The sequence below is a fragment of the Plutella xylostella genome, chromosome 2 (assembly GCF_932276165.1).
Source record: "Plutella xylostella chromosome 2, ilPluXylo3.1, whole genome shotgun sequence".
Taxonomy (NCBI): Eukaryota; Metazoa; Arthropoda; class Insecta; order Lepidoptera; family Plutellidae; genus Plutella; species Plutella xylostella.
Window position 1 is genome coordinate 304162 of NC_063982.1, and position 17345 is coordinate 321506.

Consider the following 17345-nt stretch of genomic DNA (forward strand, 5'->3'; position numbering starts at 1 on the left):
AAGTCTGACTAAAATTTTACTGACTACCATCGAAGTAGATATTGAAACAGAACCAATTTTTTGTTGTATGGCACTCCTTTGCCTGACAAAGTTGTTAGTTGTGTAAGTATTTTTTTATGAAATTTGATTAAACATGCAGTACAAAATAGAATGAAATTCGTTTTGCTCTGCTAAATTAGTAAAAAAATAAGTTATATATTAATAGATGCTGCGCGGAGGCAGCGTATGTGGTCTCGCTGAGGTAAAACAGTTCAATAGCTAAAGCGTCCAGTAACGTTTTTATGAATAAGGGAAAGTTAATTAAAAAAACTTAATTAGTAAGGATCAGTCAAAAAGAGATTTTATTTTATGACTTACTTATTTCACGTAAAAAAGAAGTATTACTAGTAAAGAAAAGTACCAAAATTATGCTAGAAAAGGGTCATTTTTCCCTGACTTTCCAGGTGGCCCATCAATTTCACTGACTTTCCATGACCACCTAGAGCTTCCCTGACTTTTCCCTGACTTTCCCTGACTTTCCAGATAGTGGACACCCTGATCAAGTAATAAGGAGATAGTAACCTAACTAACTAACTAAGCATAGCCATGTTCCTGGAACTTTTCATTGCTTTTCTAGCGTATATCATAAACAGACTCATCTCAGAACTTTACAACAGTGACATTTGATACTTTTGATGTGTTCAGTATGAATTTAATAAGCCGAAAAATATAAAGTTTTCCTGCGGAGAATAGCACTGATAAAATTCCATCCTGTAAACTTACCTATGTAAGGTAGCGATTCTGAAGGTATATATTGCCAATTTTTCTATTGGAAAATGAGCTTTACGAAAACACTCATAGAGTCGATAAATATAATTTTGTGCCTTCAAAGTTGCTACCAATACTCGTATCATCACAATTGAAGCAGGATTACGTCAATCAAATTAGCATTAAGGTCGTTACGGCATTGTCGACTTATGTGAATGTCTCAAATTGTATTTACACAAGTGTCTCTACTTGAGACCCCCAGTTTGCAGATCAATTAATTAATATAGTAAAACGCAAATGCTATAATAATATACCTACCAACTACAACTTAGTAATTGTTGAATTAACTAGACAGGGATGTAGGTAGCATGCTCCCAGTAGGCAAACTCACTCGGTACTAGGCGCGTGGAACGCTACAAAATGCGTAGAGATAGCGCAAACATATCTAACTGTGAACACTCGGCATACCACACCGACTCGGGGCGGGCGCAAACTCTGAGAGTAGAGAATAGTTATCTTTCGCTTGAGAGTGATAGATGTCAATATCAATCTAGGTGCATTTTGATACGAGGATTCATAATAAACACGCAAATGCTCATAATTAGGTTTATCTAGGATGTATAGAACTTTTTTAGCTAAACTGGTAACTCGCTATGGAGAACCAAAAGGGACTTACCTATATCTTTAATATCCTTCACATAGTGGGGAGGAAGGCAAAGCTAGCGGGCGAAAGACTACCGAGAAGACAGTAGGTACCCGGGTCTTTGTAAAATGGTTGCCGATTTATAATGTTATAATTTGGCGTAATATTTGATTTATATTTTAATGATAAATATTTGGTCGAGTAGGTATGCAATTGACTTTAATCTGGCAGCTGAGGTGAACGCAATTAACGTAAAAATGAATTTTCTTTTTGTGGGTGTCTTGGTGGCGCTTTTAAATGTAAGTACTTACATAAATATTATTTAATTATTAAGTGAAGTACCTTACATGTATGTATTATTAATAATAAATGATTTTTTAACAGTAATTATGATCTGATCCGCAGGTCAGCTTAACTCAAGGTAAACCCGAGCCCAATCGTAAGTATTTCACTATTTTTTTACACTTAAATGTCAATTACTAAATATATTATAGGTAAGTAGGTACTATTAAATATCTAGGTATTAGTTATTTAAGTAAAGATTTTATAAAAGTTATCGCATAGTCGTATTTCATAGGTGGTTTTAAAAAAAAACCATTAGTATTGCATGGGGCAAAGAGAGATGACCCCTCTATTCTATTCTGAGAGGGGGCAAAGTTCCGTACGTGAATCTCACGAGTAGAACCTTAGTATGTACATGAACCCTCTCAGGTAGCTATGTAATGTACTGTGACCCTCACAAATTAAATTTTTAATTGATGTCAAATTTTACAAGTACTTAAGTAACTATTATCCGATAAGTATATATAATATTACTTTACCGCCATTTCCCCTCATCCTGTCCTCTGCACACAGCTGGCTTGGGCGGCCTCCTGGGCGGCGGCGGCGGCTCGCAGCAGCACCAGCACACGGATAAGAAGAGTCTGCGACAGTCAGACGACACGGTAACCCACGAGGACGCCTCGGCGGTTGGCTACGGTGACGGCTGTAAGTACCATAGTGCCACGCCTCAAGTTTCATCATCATCATATTATTAGGTATTATGCTCACGACTGTAATCCCCGAAGGGGTAGTCAGAGGTGACTCGCATGTCAGCCGTTTTTCGCTATACATTTAATTTTGTACTCACGTGATAGGTCGTTTTTGAATGAGTAACTACAATGCAATTAGGGTGAAGTTAGTTTGTTATTACAGTTAGTCCACGGCAAAATCGGGAACTAATGTAGCCTTACTATGTGACATTTTGTTCTACGAGTGCAAATAGCACCCAATGAGTAGGTAAATAATCCTACGTTGAACACAGCCGCGCCTTCAGTGGTGGCACCATGGTGGTGCAAGCGTAATTTTTGTATTGTACAGTTCGGGGCAAAGAAACCTGACCCTGACACCTGATATTTTTAAAACTAGATAGTTTATAGTTGTTTTAATAAAGTGATACGCATGTATACCTAAGTATTATTATTCTTGATTGACCCATTGATGTTATTTTTTCAGCATTTAAGGAAACATCTCATTCGGACTTCACCAACGTTAAAAAAAAAAATCAAACTCATGAGACTAGTGAGTAGCTTTAACTACCTTTATCTAAAATATAAAAAACAATGCTGTAGTAAGCTAATCTCTAAAATGTATCGCCGGTCCGCTTCATTGGACCGCCATCGCCAGCTTTAACTTTTTATAACTCAACTAACTTTAACTTTATTTTTGCTTTCAGGTGACGTGAAAGTAGGTTTAACTTTGGATAAAGGATTAACTGTGTCCCGAGTACACAAAAGACGTAAGTGATTTTCATAATATGCATAACGTTTTTTCCTCCCCCGGAGGAGGGTGTAAGTTTCAGACTCATTTTAGGCACGTGTGGTGCCATGTGACCACGTATACTTGGGAAAAGAGCTTAGTATCTTCCATCGCTTACATTTTTCTATTAATGTCTACTATATAAATTAGGTAGATAGGTAAATAAAAAATTTGGTAGTAATACATAAAGTTAGATACATTGGCGAAGTTCACCAGTAGCATATACTTGCATATTTTATGCCTTTTGAAATACACCATACCAAAATAAATTTGTATCAACAGAGAGTGAAGACGATACGACCAAAGTATCACACAGTGAGGATGCAACGAATACTCAAGATGGTTCGTCCGAAGGTGAGAAATGCAATATTTACAATTAACAACAGTTACTGGCTGGGAGATAATATTAAGTAGGTACCTAAGTATATATATAATACAACTAGGTGGCTACTGAGCAACACTGAGCTAAGATACGGTGCCTAACTATGTGAGCAATACTTCCTTGCTTTGGATTTCATTACCTTGGTTACAATTTCATTATTGAAATATATCAAAGAGACTTGTTTCAGCATCAAACTCGACGTATGCGGCTACACACAGGAGGGAATCAGAGGAAGAAACTGGTAAGACTTCAAGTCCTACAGACAGACAGTAAGCTGTACCGCTAATAATAATAAAAAATATATTAGAAGAAATGCTTCTGATGATGACATCAACATGGATGTACCTATAGATATTTACTGCTAATTTATTTATTTTCTGTAATTATAGATACATTCAGCCTCGGATTACATGGATTAAAATCAAGCAAAACAACGAGAGAAGGTTAGTGATCGTGATATTGTCAGTAAGTACTTACATAATTATTATGTGAAGTTAGGAAGATTGATACAGTCACTAACTCCCCACCACCGAAGTATTTTATATTTATAAAAGGTATGTACTTATATCCGTAGGAAGGTTAAAGTAAGATCTCTTAATAAATTATATATCAATAAATTTCGCAGATACTGTTCAAGATTCCGAGTCGCGAAATGTGACTAGCAGCCATGACCGAACCGCTAATTCAGAAAGTGAGTACTTAAGTTTAGCCTGCTACTCTTTCCGTACTCTACTAGCTACCTACTCTTCCTCAGAGTCGTTTAGGTACAATCTGTCAAAGAAATCTGACGTTAGATCTCCAAGAGAGACAAAACTATTTGGTAGGTTTCTATACTAAGACTGCACCTATATACATATAGTTACGCAGAACGCCTAAAGAAGAGTCTGTAAACAAATATCTGTCCAGATTAGGACTCGAACCCGGGTCTTTCAGTATTACTTATAACCAGCGGGCAGCACTTGATACGCTGATAACATGAGTCACTCTGAGTTAGGTACTGCTAAGCAGTCTGCAGATTTCCTTTAAATTTTCAGTCGAATCCCATTAGTATTTTTAGTTATATGTAGGTATTTATGGGGAAGAATATTTTATTATTTCACGGTTTTTTGCAGGTAGCCAAAGGAAAGAGGAACACGGAACTAGCCACGATGAAACACATAAAACTACAAGTGAGTTCTACATATAAGTACTCTGTTATTTATAAGTATGGATCTAGTGCTTACATATTGAAATAATAGCAACATAGCTTAGCCACAACATAGTTATGTAAACCTACTTAGTCTGAGTACGTTGTTTTGTTATAACACTGACTTTTTTGTTACAGCTGAAGAAAAATCGATATTAGACCTAAATAAAGGTAAGGTCATAAAAAGTTTCGCAAATATACCAATGCCTGATGTATTATAAATCGGGTAAAATTTATCTTTTGATCCAGTAGTTAGGTATTATCTGTGGTTACGTAGGTACTTATTATGTATAAATTGTATAATTGAAAGATCAAACGAACTTACCTGAAGTGAAGTTCGATCACAATTATCCTGTCTTCGTCGAAGAGATTTATATTATTTTTAACCATGTAGTAGCTCTGCTGCTGCACACAAATATCGCACGTAGTTTTTAGCGCCCTCTAGTGTATAACTCCGAAACTAAAAGTTTCGTCACACCGGAGCGCCCCGCCCCGCGGCTCCCCCTGCCGGCAGCCTCATTCTTTTTAGAGGATCCAGCAACATTGTACTGTAAAGGGAACTATATAATGGGAAGGGAGGGACCTTAAATCTCTTCGACGAAGACAGGATAATTGTGATCGAACTTCACTTCAGGTAAGTTCGTTTGATCTTTCAATTATCCAGTCTTCGTCTCCGAGATTTATATTATTTTTAACCATGTAGATGTTTGGAGTATTTAAATATTAACAATGTTGCTAAATAAAATAAAAAGTCTTGATGAATATTGAAAAATATGTATTTTTATTTACTTATGATTGCTCAACAAATTGACTGTTACTCAACAACTTAGAATCAGAATCAACAATAGGCCTATTATAAAAATTGGCAAAAATTGAAGAATGTTCGGTCCAGCCTGCTGATTTACGAATTATATCAAAGCTAACACCTGCTCGAGCTGCAGATGAAGTGGCTGCATGCCGAGTGCTATGGGCACTGAATATTGTAGTGTCTATACCGCTTGCCGACAGCGTCTCCTTTAGCCATCGGCCGATAGTTTGTGTCGATACTGGTCTAAATGGTTTCTTATAAGTAAATAATACTTTGTTACCAGTTCTATGGTCTGCGGTCCTATTTAAATAAGCTTGTAAGGTGGTTGCTGGGCATATGTTAGGGTTTTGTACAAAAAATGGCAAATTCAAAACAGGCTGGGCACGACCAATCCCCGATGTCTTAACTAAATCATCAATTATTATTATTATCTTATCACTATATACCTTAATATTATGAGTTTTTACTAATGACAAAGTCTGTATTCTTTGCCCTGAGGCTAATGCTAATAGCATTACAGTCTTTTTAGTGAGAAGTTCTAAGTTAATTGTTTCGTTACACAATCCGCTTAGGTAATCTAGCACGACGTTAGGATTCCAAGTAACGTTATATTTTGGAAATGTAGGTCTTAATTTAAATATACCCCTAAAAAATCTTTTTAATCTTTCGTCTTCAGAAACCTTATTGGTGTTAATTAATGCTATAGCAGAACGGTGAGAATTTAGCGTCCCATAAGATGATCCTAAACGATAACAGTTAGATAAAAAATCAAGAATGTTATTTACATTAGCATTATAAAAATCAAAAGCTTTTTCGTGACAGTACTTCCACCATAATTTCCAACTAGAAGTATATTGAGCTTTGGTACTTGATGTTATAGAAGAGATCATGACGTCTAACGCCGTTTCCGGTACTCCTTGTCTGATAAATGCTTCCCGCATAATATGCTCGCTGCCAAGGAAAGGTGGGCATGTAGCGGGTGTGTCGACCTGAATGATGATGAAAGGAGATTTTTATCCGGGTTTAATATAATTACTTCGTCAATACATAATGATCTGAAGAGTGGATACCAAGGTTGAGAGGGCCAATTTGGAACTACTATTATACCTGTTGCTTTGTCGGCTATTATCTTATTAAGCACCTTTAAAATTAAAGAGAAAGGAGGAAAGGCGTAGAAGAAAAAATGGTTCCAGTTAACTGTGAAAGCATCGATATCGTAGGCAGATGGGTCTCTTTTCCAAGATATATACTTGGAACATTTTGCGTTAACTCGAGATGCGAAAAGATCAATTTCGGGATTTCCAAATCTTCGCACGATACTAAGATATTCGATAGTATTTAATTCCCACTCTGTGTCTAGATTAATTCTTCTGGATTCCGAGTCAGCTTCTACGTTTAATGATGACTTAATGTAGCTTGCAAAAATAAAGATATGCTTTTCCTCACACCAGTCCCAAATATTTTTGGCAACCGAATTGAGGTGTTCAAACTGAACTCCTCCCATTCTATTGACATATGAGATAGCTGTAGTATTATCTACACGAAGCAATATATCACAACAAGTAAAATTTTTTGCGAAAGATTTTAAGCCGAAAAAGACCGCCAGTAGTTCTAGGTAATTTATGTGGTTGTCTCTCTCAACCTGTGTCCACTGACCTCCAGTTCTCTCACCGCCGCATGCCGCACCCCAACCGGTAGTTGAAGAGTCTGTAAATATCTCTAAAACAAAATTGTTTGGTTTTATAGATCTTTTTGCGGTCAAAATATTATTTTTCCACCATATTAAATCACTTTTTATGTAGGATGGAAGTGTCATGTTTTTCTCATAACAGTCATCATTCTTTAGAAGAGCTAAATATTTAGCCCTTTCTAATGATTTTGTATGAGACCATCCATAGGTTAATGCCGGGCAAGCTGCGGTGAGAGATCCAAGAAATCGGGCTAATTCTCTAATTTTTATGACTTTTTGGCTAAGCATATCTAAAACACAACCATATATTTTTTGTCGCTTTTCTTCAGGGAGTTCTAAAGTCATTTGTTCTGAATTTATAATAAAGCCAAGATATCTACAAGATTTCTGAGGAATTAATATACTTTTTTTGTAATTGATTATAAATCCAAGGTTTTCCAGGCATGCTATTGTTTGTTTAGTGTTATACAAACAGCTCTCTTTTGAACTCCCTATACACAAGGCGTCGTCAAGAAATCTAGTCGACCTTAAACCACGTGACCTCAAGTATGTAAACACTGGCTGAAGAATTTTAGTAAATATGAAAGGAGCTGAACATAATCCGAAAGGTAATGCTTTAAATTGAAACAGAAAATTATTGTAATAAAATCTTAAATATTTTTGGCTGTCTTCGTGTATTGGTTGTAATAAATATGCTTCTTTTAAATCGATATTACACATATAATCATCCTCTTTAACTAGTTTTATAGCCGTTCTGATATCTTCCATTTTAAAGTGCTTTACTTGAACAAACTGATTAAATTTTTTAAGATTAAGTATAAATCGGCGGCTTCCATCGCTTTTTGGTATCAAAAAGATATCAGAGATAAACTGATCAGTTACGGGGTTACATATTTCAATAGCTCCTATATTCAATAAATGGGATATTTCCCTGTCTAGGTCGATGTATTCTTGGCTGGTAAATTTCTTATAAGGTCGGTAGTTTAATGGTTGATTGGGTTTCTCTAAAAGCGGAATGATATAGCCTGATATGGTGGATAAAATAAATTCATCATTTGTAATGGTTTTCCACTTATTAACAAAATGCTTTAAGCGTCCAGCATGTACCTGCTCGTGGGGGTTTAACGTCGCACATGTTCGTTCTGCGAGCGGTAACGCGTCGTCATCGCTTGAGCCTGTTGGCGCCGCAGTGGCGGCGGCGGCGGTTGCAGCGGGCGCCGTGTTTGCGGTAATTGCGCTGGCAGAGGATGTCCCCGGCGCCGTCCACTGTTCATGTGCTGGCCCCGCTGCACCCCAGTCCTGAAATGATAATATTTGTACATATAATGTATGTGCTACGAATATCGTAAACATAATTATTATAGAAGTATTTACATCATTTAGGTAAATATTACCTTGTGTATGGAGTAGACTGGTAATAGCGCTGACGGCCCCGCAATGGTGGTCCTTGGAAGTTTAAACCACTCGTTGTGGGGGTATTTTGTGATTGAATCATAGTGCCTGTCTTCTTCATAGTATTGGACGTCTTTACAATGTCCATTAAATTATCACCAAATAAAAATTGGTCCCGTTTCCTCTCTTTAAACGGTTCGACAAGTGATTTATCTAACAATGGTATAACCATTGATCGGCGAGTATATGTCTCCATATAATGTGAATCGGCGATAAGTTTGCCGCAATCATTAAGAATACGAACCACGTCTGAAATGTTTGGGTTTTTTTTCAAAACAGCAGTTAGTGCCCCTCCTAACACGGATAATGCTTTTCCGAGTTGATTTTGCTTAGACATCATGTGTTTGTCTCTTTGCTTAAAGGATTCAGTCATGGCCTGCATAGTATTAATCTCCGGGTTTAGAGTTGGCGCCTTACAAAAAGGTGTATTCTTTGGAAACAAGTACTTCTTGTTAAGTTCCTCTTTCACCTCTTTTTTAAGGCCTTCTTGTAAGATTTGTTGAAATCTCTTGCTTACGCCTTCTTGAAGATCGTCACCCCATTCTTCTGATGTTACTTCAAAGTCCCCCAAGATGTTGAGTAATTCAGTATCAAACAAATCCTCATTATTATTGTTTTGTTCCGGTCTGATTTCCGTTGTGATCCCGTTTTATAATATCTGGGTTTCTACTGGTTGGGATCCACTCTTAGGTTCCCCGGAGGACGGGGGCGGTAACGGCGGAATTTCTGTTTGTGAGCCTTCCACTGATTGAGATTCGATTGGATTTTCCACCGGATTGTCTACGGGGTATTGCGATGATTCAGGTAATATATCTGAAACCATCATACAACTAATAAATAAAAGAATAATAAAGGTTACATAGTAACCATCAACCAACAAATGCAATATGCAAATGAAACTGGGTGTCAATGCGGGAGCTTACAATAAATGGCGTAATAAAGCCTTGCTGGGTATTATAATTCCGAGGTAAAGTATTGCTAGGTAGATACTACCTAAAGAAAAAAACAAAAACAAATTTTTCTGTGCCATGTGCACTAAGTTAACCTCAAATTACTAACCTTGAACTTGAATATCTTCGTCATCAGTGGGATACACCACCGCTGTTACTGTGCTACGTATTCTGTGTTCCAATCTACCTTCATATTTTTGTAATTTCCGCCTCCAACGTTCTTCCCTTGATTCCTTATGATTTTTCTTGCGTTTCGGCATTATTAACAAAAAACTTCACTTACACTTTTAACTGCCTACTATATTAAGGTAGCACACTATTACTTAAATATGATTTATTTCAAATTATTCGGTCTAGTCCCTCCAGACTACGTGCGTGCGCCGTGCGCGCACAGAACAGAATGGGGCTGCCGGCAGGGGGAGCCGCGGGGCGGGGCGCTCCGGTGTGACGAAACTTTTAGTTTCGGAGTTATACACTAGAGGGCGCTAAAAACTACGTGCGATATTTGTGTGCAGCAGCAGAGCTACTACATGGTTAAAAATAATATAAATCTCGGAGACGAAGACTGGATAATTATAGTTATAGACAAACTTCTAACTACCTCTACTAATACCTAAAGATACTGGATTAGTTAGCTAAGTTTGTATAAAGTGAATGTTTATCATAGGTCCAGGTGGTGTGCTGGGCGGCCTGGGCTCCAATGGCTCACAGAATGGATCACCTGCGGGCACTCAGAAAAAAGGTTTGTTTCTACCTTCGCATACACGAAAAGGAGGTCAGGTATCTTTACAGCCATCTGTACATGTCATGTATCCCTGTTTCTGTACCAGTATAGTCATTATACCTACTCGCAATTTAAACTTAACGCTAAGTTTAACTTTAATTGGGCTAAATAGCGCTGCTAATGGAGAAAAACATAAATTAATTAAAAAGCATTTTTTTTTCAAAACTGCTTCGTAAATCTGTCAGTCATGGTTATTCAAATTTGTAGAACCTATCTCCTCGTGGTCGCATTAACTTTGTGACTCTCAGGTGGGTCAGGTTTGTTTGCCCTAAACTATACAATACACTACATTATTATTATTACTTTTTCAGTCACGAAAAAGACAACAGAATCTAAGAAAAGCAGTAAAACTAGAGACGTGCAGGAGGAATCCATGCAGACTGAAGTGGTGAATGGACCAGCCGGCCCCGCCGCGGGGGAACAATGAGGGCTTATACGTTTTACCTTATAAAACCTTTAAAAAATGCTCTTGTATGAAGGTTTTACTAGCGCCATCTATGATTTAGTTACTATCTACTTTTTTCATGAGTTGTCAGAAAATCCCGTAAAAATAAGTACCTGCTGAGACGATCGCAGGGATAATATAGGTACACAGTATGCTATGCAGGTATATTTGATTACAAGATGTACCTAATTATAACTAAAAACCCTTATAAAATAACTAATAAAGCCACCTTTGAAAATTTAATGGACAGTTGTTGTTTTATTTGCTTAATTGATTATTACATTACATATTTGCCTAAGTCGGTATAGATATGTAGGTAAGTACTTACATTTTAGACTCATTCTATCTACATGCAAATAGGAATGCCTATCCACCTACGTTGGTGCCTATGACTATGAAAGTTTCCTATGAATTGGTTGTGGTGCGCCCAGCTACTTGTTTATAGTACCTACCTAGCACAGATAAAAAATACACTGTAGGTACCTACCTACCTACCTAGTGCAGAAGGCGTCAGGTAAAATACGTGTATCAGTGTGGGCGAGACCTAAGCAAAAGCATTTACTTCCTAGAGAATATAATTATTTGGATACTAGCTAAGTTAAAATAGGCAACGAAATTCTAGATTTAGAATCTAATCAGAATTCTATCTATTTAGAATTCTATCCAGCCATTTTGCCTATTTTATAAAAAAAAAATATTTTTAGCGCATTGATGCGGCTTTAAAGTGCTAACATGATTGTGTGACATTGACATTGCGTTTGTTTTTAATTTTATGTTTTTCTTTTTCTCCGTCCCACATGCCGCAACTTTGAAAACAATTTATTTGTTGTTTTTTGTCATTGAAAGCATTCGTCTATTTGAAATTTTATGTAAATGTGAAAGCAAAATGTCTGAACCAGAGCTGACTGCAATTTTCAAGCTCCAGTTTTACCGCAAGCAAAAAAATTGGGTATTCAATCGCAAAGGGGATACGCGCAAAAAGGATGCCAAAAAGGAGAAAGGGGAGCCTCGTAAAGGGTAAGGAGCTATCATAACTTTATATACCTACCTAGTTATTTAAGTATTACTTCATATTTAAATCCTCAAGAAGTTAAAGAAGTAAGAACTCACTTCAAAGTTCTGGCTTAAAAAGTTTAACCTTACTAGGTTTTACTAAACTCCTAGGGTCAGGATTTAACTGATCATCCCTTGGTTGACTCCTGCACACTCCACCAATGCCGCTTGTAGTTGATGCATTCGTTCAAGCATAGATCAAGTACTATTACCTACATCATACTTTTCTTTGTAAAGTAGGTAGTATTTACAAATCTTACAATCAATAAAAAAGTATAAATGGAGGAGGTAGTTTTGTTCCAGAAGCTTAAGTAACTTTGTCAGTATTAGACCTTACCAAAATTGCAATATAAATTAGCTTACAGACTTTTGTAGCTAGCTTATACAATTCATGCATAGTTACACTATCTATTATTTCTGCTGAACATAAATTTAAATTCCAAAAATTATAGTCTTTAAACATTACAGGTAGCAGTTCCGAATGCCCCCCTTAGCTGCCCAGCTTAGTATACCCTATTTGCAACACCCTGTATATTTAGTTACAGAGACAGATCTCGGGCCCTGAACCAGACCTACACAGTGAGCGAAGCCCCCAGCACCCTCAATGAGGCGTTCCTGGAGACCGGGCCCAATGCCCCAGGTAATTGTAGTAGTTTTTGATTTAACACTCATGTGCTACATACATGGGCTTTGTCCTGGACACCTGGAGTTGTCCTAGAGTACCAGAGAATAATGAAAAACACACAGATAATACTGAAAAATACATGTTGTAAAGCTTTGTTATTATTCTGAGTCTACATACTTAACCACTCCACATTAGGAATAAGCTACAGGATTTAACATCCTTGTGCTACCACACACTGTACAGTGCAAAAAATAAATAATTGAACTTCAACCAACAGGTGAAGACACGGCAGATAAAAAGAAAATAGATCCACACCTCTGCAGTACAGATGACAATGCAAACCAGGTACCAGACACACCTTGGCCCGAGGTCACATCAGCTGATCAACCTGATGTGAACATCAACAACAACCACACAGGACCCAACAAATACCCTAATTTGAACCTCACGCAGAAACTGCACGAAACAAAAGAGAGCCACACAGAAAGCCTAACTTTATCCAAAGCTAGCATCAGCTTAAACAAGCTAAGACACTTTGACATGGAAGAATCAGCCCATGACAACAAGGACTCAGCAGAAATGGCGGGTGATCTGGCCGAGACTTGCCCAATATTTGGCCCAATAGTGCAGAGCTTGTGGGTGCAGTATGAAGCTAGTAAAGGTGGGAACATGAAAGGTTGGCCGACAGAGAGTGAGGTGTGGACCAATGCTGAACATAGCGCCATGGATTATGAAGATAGTGACTTGGGGCAGCCTTGTGGTGGTAAGTTATTATATGCCCTTACGGAAAGTGTAGGCTACAAGTGTACTACTGTAGGTCTAAAGAACAACAAATATAGTTGGTCTGAGATGTAGGTATACTAACTTTAGTGACAGTTAAAACTTCTTCCACATACTAACGCCATCTAGAAAGCTTCCATGTTTACACTTTATATCATACCTAGCAGGGGCAGAAGAAAAGTACCGACGCGCCACCCTCTTTAGAACACAAGTTCGTTTTTAAACCACCCCAGAGATGGCGCTGTTTGGTGCTTTATAATATCATGCCCTCAAGCTTCGCTTCGTCTTACAAAACGTACTGCTTTTATTGTATATGAAGGTACTTGAGACACAAATAAATAATCATTCACAGATTCACAAGACGTGACTGACGGCGTGGACCCGCTGTCCTACCTCGACATCCCCTTCCTTCCCCCCGGCCTCCCCCTGCCCCCCTCGATGACCTTCCCCCCGCCTGGCCTCATGATGCACCCGCCACCGGCGCCCAGGACCCAGCCACACCAAGACCTGAGGAGTCACAGCCATTATGATCAGCCGCTATCGAAAAAAGGGGAAAATGTTAAAGCTGATTTCGAAAGTACTTACAACCAAGCTGCTGTGACTTATAACCAAGCTCAGTTCATGGAGAACCAAGCTCAAATACCTTCAAGCAGGGAATACGATGTATTTATGAACTATCAGATGCAGTCAATGACTTACAACCAAGCTCGCGATCTAATGATCAAACAAGCGCGACAGCTGGGTCCAGAAAAGTCGACTTACGACCCAGCCCACATGTCTTACCAAAACTCTAGTAGTGGCCAAACATTCAACAATTATACACAAGATCGGAGGACTAGCAACTATAACCAACCTATTAACAGTCTCAATGACAACCAAGCCATCAATAAGTTTAAAGACACACCTTGGCCACCAAGCAAGCCGAACCCAGCCGTAAACAAACCAAGCCAAATACCAAGATCTGTCAGCAAAACATCTCTGCACTCCAACTTACCAAGCAAAAGCCAAACAACTTTAAACTCAATCCCGGGCGTTTCTGACATTAAAAGTAATGCATCAGTGATGACTGTGAATCCTCAAGTGGCATTGGGTAGGAGGGTGTCCCAGGCTGAGGACTGGGCTGCGGGGGTGATGGACGGGGTGGCAGTCAAAGTCCCGGGTTCTAAGCCAGTGGTGAACAGAGAGCTGTTGAAGCAACATCTGGACAGGCTGAGGCTGCACGATTGCTATGATCGCGTGGCGGATGTTGGTAAGTTAAAAACGATATTATTTGTCACCGAGACATTAAAGTAAAATAGACAGCGTATGACAGCGTTGTACGTTTTTATTATCCATGTATGCAGGTTATACATCTTACATCACAGTCATGTGTTGTGTACCTAATAACTTTGAAAGCTATGTTGTATTTTTTTACATTTTATGCATTTAATTTCGGTACTAACAAGCCCCTTTTCTTTTCAGCTCCAGACTTCCCTCACAAACCATCTCCAAATTACCCAGCCTACCCTCACAGCACAGAGGCTGTCTACCCACCGACCATAGACTACACTCGGACCTCGGAATACGCACAAGCGCCTACCGCAGAATACACTAGGACCTCGGAATACGCACAAGCGCTGACCACAGAGTACGCTAAAACCTCAGAATACGCACTATCGCCGCTGCACGAGTCTGTGAGCTCAACGTCGGTGGACAGTGAGGAGTTCATGACGGGAGCGCGACAGGCGGCGCATTCGAGCGAGATCGAACTGTGTGATCGAGGTGAGCTGGGTTTGGCATGAATGGGTGGTGAAACTGGGGAATAGGTACAGCTGGATAGTCTAACCCCCAAAATCATAGAGCTTTTTGATACTTTACAATAGGTTTAACATTTATGCCGTGATATACAAATTTCATTTTTTTGACTGACGTAATGAATCGAAACACGTGTGTTTCAATGCCAATTTTAACCAAATAAAATACGTCGCGTCCTCATTCACATTCAGAATTTTCATTAATTCTCTTTTACTATTATAATATTACTAGATTTTGACCGTAACCATCGCATCGCTTTAAAAGGTTCGTCTACTGGTAACGCACCCTTACTACAGTCATCTGTTTTTGAGAGACATTTAAAAGTACCTAACAAGTGTACTTACACATTTTCTCAAAGATGAAAAAGAGGCATTTCTTTTTCTTTTGCAGTATCGACGGACCCACCTCGCGACTTCCTCATGCATCGACCACCGTCGGTGAGTACCATCCTTGGTTACTCATTGTATTCAATTATCTCTCCTAGAACGTAAGGTTAAACCAGCAATATTAAGGTAGTTATTCTAAAAAATATCGATGTTTCTGCCTTAGCTTTTATACAGGATGTTGCAAAAATAGTATAATAACCCGAAACCTTCATGTGTAGCATGATATCTAAGCCCAAAACTGAAAACACAATTTCAAAATTCGCGAAAAAAAAAACTCCATAGTTAAAAGTCACGTGACCAACAAAGTTTCTATGGGTTTTCGCAAATTTTGAAATTCTGATTTCAGTTTTGGGCTTAGATATACCATGCTGCACATGTATGTTTCGGTTTAGTATAACCCTTTTTGCAACTTCTCTTCATCTTATGACCTATCTTCGTCCTCGACAGATGCAGCAATACTACGACCGACAAACCCCGAGCTTCGACGAGCTACCTACCCGCGACGTTGGCCCAACATCGCCGCCAACGTTGGGCAAACACGACGTGTTCCTGTCCGGGTCTTTCCGGGACGCAGCCGCGTTCGACGGCAGCGCGGGCCGCGGCCGGGGCCGCCTGCTGCGGGCTGGGGGGAAGTCGCGGGCCTAGGGGGTCCATAGGTCCTAGGAGTCCAAACTGGTTTGGGTGAATTCCTGTTAAGAATAAAAGTTTCAGAACAGATTAATGGGCAAATTAAGCGTTCGTTTTGGTTGCCCATATTTGTGTGAGACTTCTGTGTTTATACTTTAGCTTAATTGAAGACTGAACAGTTTACGAGGGGTAGATGGACAGTCAACATAAGAGATGAGTATGCCTCCCAGAGTAATCATTTAGATTCTTCTTCTTAGCGTGTCGGTGAAAGGATCAGCCAGTCAGAATACTTAGCTCATTTGATACCCTCCTTACGTGCACCACGATGGTTAAATTTTTCAGATGAAAAATATATGTGTTCCAGAATATGTTTTGAATACTTACGCAAGCTCTATTATTACCCATTCGTCAGATCGTCTATCTTTTATCTCTAGCTTTTAAGCTCGGAGTGTTTGCGCTGTGCGGTATTCTTATCTCTTTCGTTGACTGTACATTGCTGGTTACGTGTTATGTTAGATATATATCTGTTATGATAGATTCAAATGTTATGATGACAAGCCCTGAAACACGTCTTATAATTAAATATTCCGCGTGTGATTATTTATATTCTTGATAAACAGAATCGGGAGAATAATTCTCAGATTCTTGTACTTCTCTCAAATAGTATTAGTAGTTAAGTCTGCGCCATCACTGAAGTCCGACAGCCGCGGCGCTGTTTTCAACTTTGTCTGTACTGATCTGAAGTACTTATACTTATAGAACTTAATGTCTGATAGTATAATATGATAGATTAGTTCCGCATTTTGGCCATATTTAAGTCAGTGTACAGTGCCACAAACATATCTGTTCCGGTGTCAGTTAACAAAATTGGTCCATATCTCATTATTTACTAATAAATTATACATTTATATAGATTAGATAGGTTTATTAAAACAGCAAGGGTAAATTACCATTACAGGAAAACATAACATCTTAAAGAATGAAGAAATATTAGACGTTTACGTGAGCTCTCACCGGAACAGATAAGTTTGTGGCACTATACTCATATATTTTTTTGCTCAAATTGCCAAAGTGTTGCCATTATATGCTAAATGTTAACATAGATATATTTTTTGTTATTTTTTTCTATATTTTATAAGATTTTCTTATACAAGCTACTGTAAGGGACCTCGCGAAAAGTGCGAATATGTACCTAA

General features: G+C 38.5%; 2 protein-coding genes across 4 annotated transcripts; both read left to right on the forward strand.

The window, feature by feature from the left end:
- Positions 1 to 1492: 1492 nt before the first annotated feature.
- Positions 1493 to 11133, forward strand: LOC105393776. Of its 3 annotated transcripts, XM_048633465.1 has the most exons (14): positions 1495 to 1689; positions 1796 to 1829; positions 2246 to 2377; positions 2885 to 2950; positions 3105 to 3167; positions 3470 to 3541; positions 3757 to 3810; positions 3959 to 4012; positions 4195 to 4260; positions 4682 to 4738; positions 4894 to 4926; positions 10323 to 10397; positions 10751 to 10868; positions 10919 to 11133. In XM_048633465.1, the coding sequence occupies exons 1-13, from the start codon at positions 1573 to 1575 to the stop codon at positions 10864 to 10866; spliced, it is 939 nt and encodes a 312-aa protein (XP_048489422.1). In that variant the 5' UTR covers positions 1495 to 1572; the 3' UTR covers positions 10867 to 10868; positions 10919 to 11133. The 3 variants fall into 3 exon arrangements, with proteins under 3 accessions (XP_048489425.1, XP_048489422.1, XP_037969711.2); XM_048633468.1 differs by lacking the exon at positions 10919 to 11133 and having other exon boundaries at positions 1493 to 1689; positions 1796 to 1811; positions 10751 to 10913; XM_038113783.2 differs by lacking the exon at positions 10919 to 11133 and having other exon boundaries at positions 1499 to 1689; positions 10751 to 10913.
- A 105-nt stretch (positions 11134 to 11238) lies between these two features.
- On the forward strand, positions 11239 to 16970 carry LOC105393777. Its single transcript, XM_048621951.1, has 7 exons — positions 11239 to 11901; positions 12477 to 12577; positions 12840 to 13325; positions 13695 to 14591; positions 14804 to 15103; positions 15527 to 15573; positions 15970 to 16970. The coding sequence occupies exons 1-7, from the start codon at positions 11657 to 11659 to the stop codon at positions 16165 to 16167; spliced, it is 2274 nt and encodes a 757-aa protein (XP_048477908.1). The 5' UTR covers positions 11239 to 11656; the 3' UTR covers positions 16168 to 16970.
- The last annotated feature ends 375 nt before the right edge of the window (positions 16971 to 17345 follow it).

What these genes read in the sequence shown, in the direction of transcription:
- LOC105393777 (XM_048621951.1), top strand. Translation starts at nt 11,657, where the DNA reads ATGTTTTTCTTTTTCTCCGTCCCACATGCCGCAACTTTGAAAACAATT. An exon ending in CTTGGGGCAGCCTTGTGGTG is followed by an intron (nt 13,326 to 13,694) that starts GTAAGTTATTAT and finishes AATCATTCACAG; the next exon opens with ATTCACAAGACGTGACTGAC. An exon ending in TCATGCATCGACCACCGTCG is followed by an intron (nt 15,574 to 15,969) that starts GTGAGTACCATC and finishes CGTCCTCGACAG; the next exon opens with ATGCAGCAATACTACGACCG.
- LOC105393776 (XM_048633465.1), top strand. Translation starts at nt 1,573, where the DNA reads ATGATAAATATTTGGTCGAGTAGGTATGCAATTGACTTTAATCTGGCA. An exon ending in CCGAACCGCTAATTCAGAAA is followed by an intron (nt 4,261 to 4,681) that starts GTGAGTACTTAA and finishes GGTTTTTTGCAG; the next exon opens with GTAGCCAAAGGAAAGAGGAA. An exon ending in TGAAACACATAAAACTACAA is followed by an intron (nt 4,739 to 4,893) that starts GTGAGTTCTACA and finishes TTTTTGTTACAG; the next exon opens with CTGAAGAAAAATCGATATTA.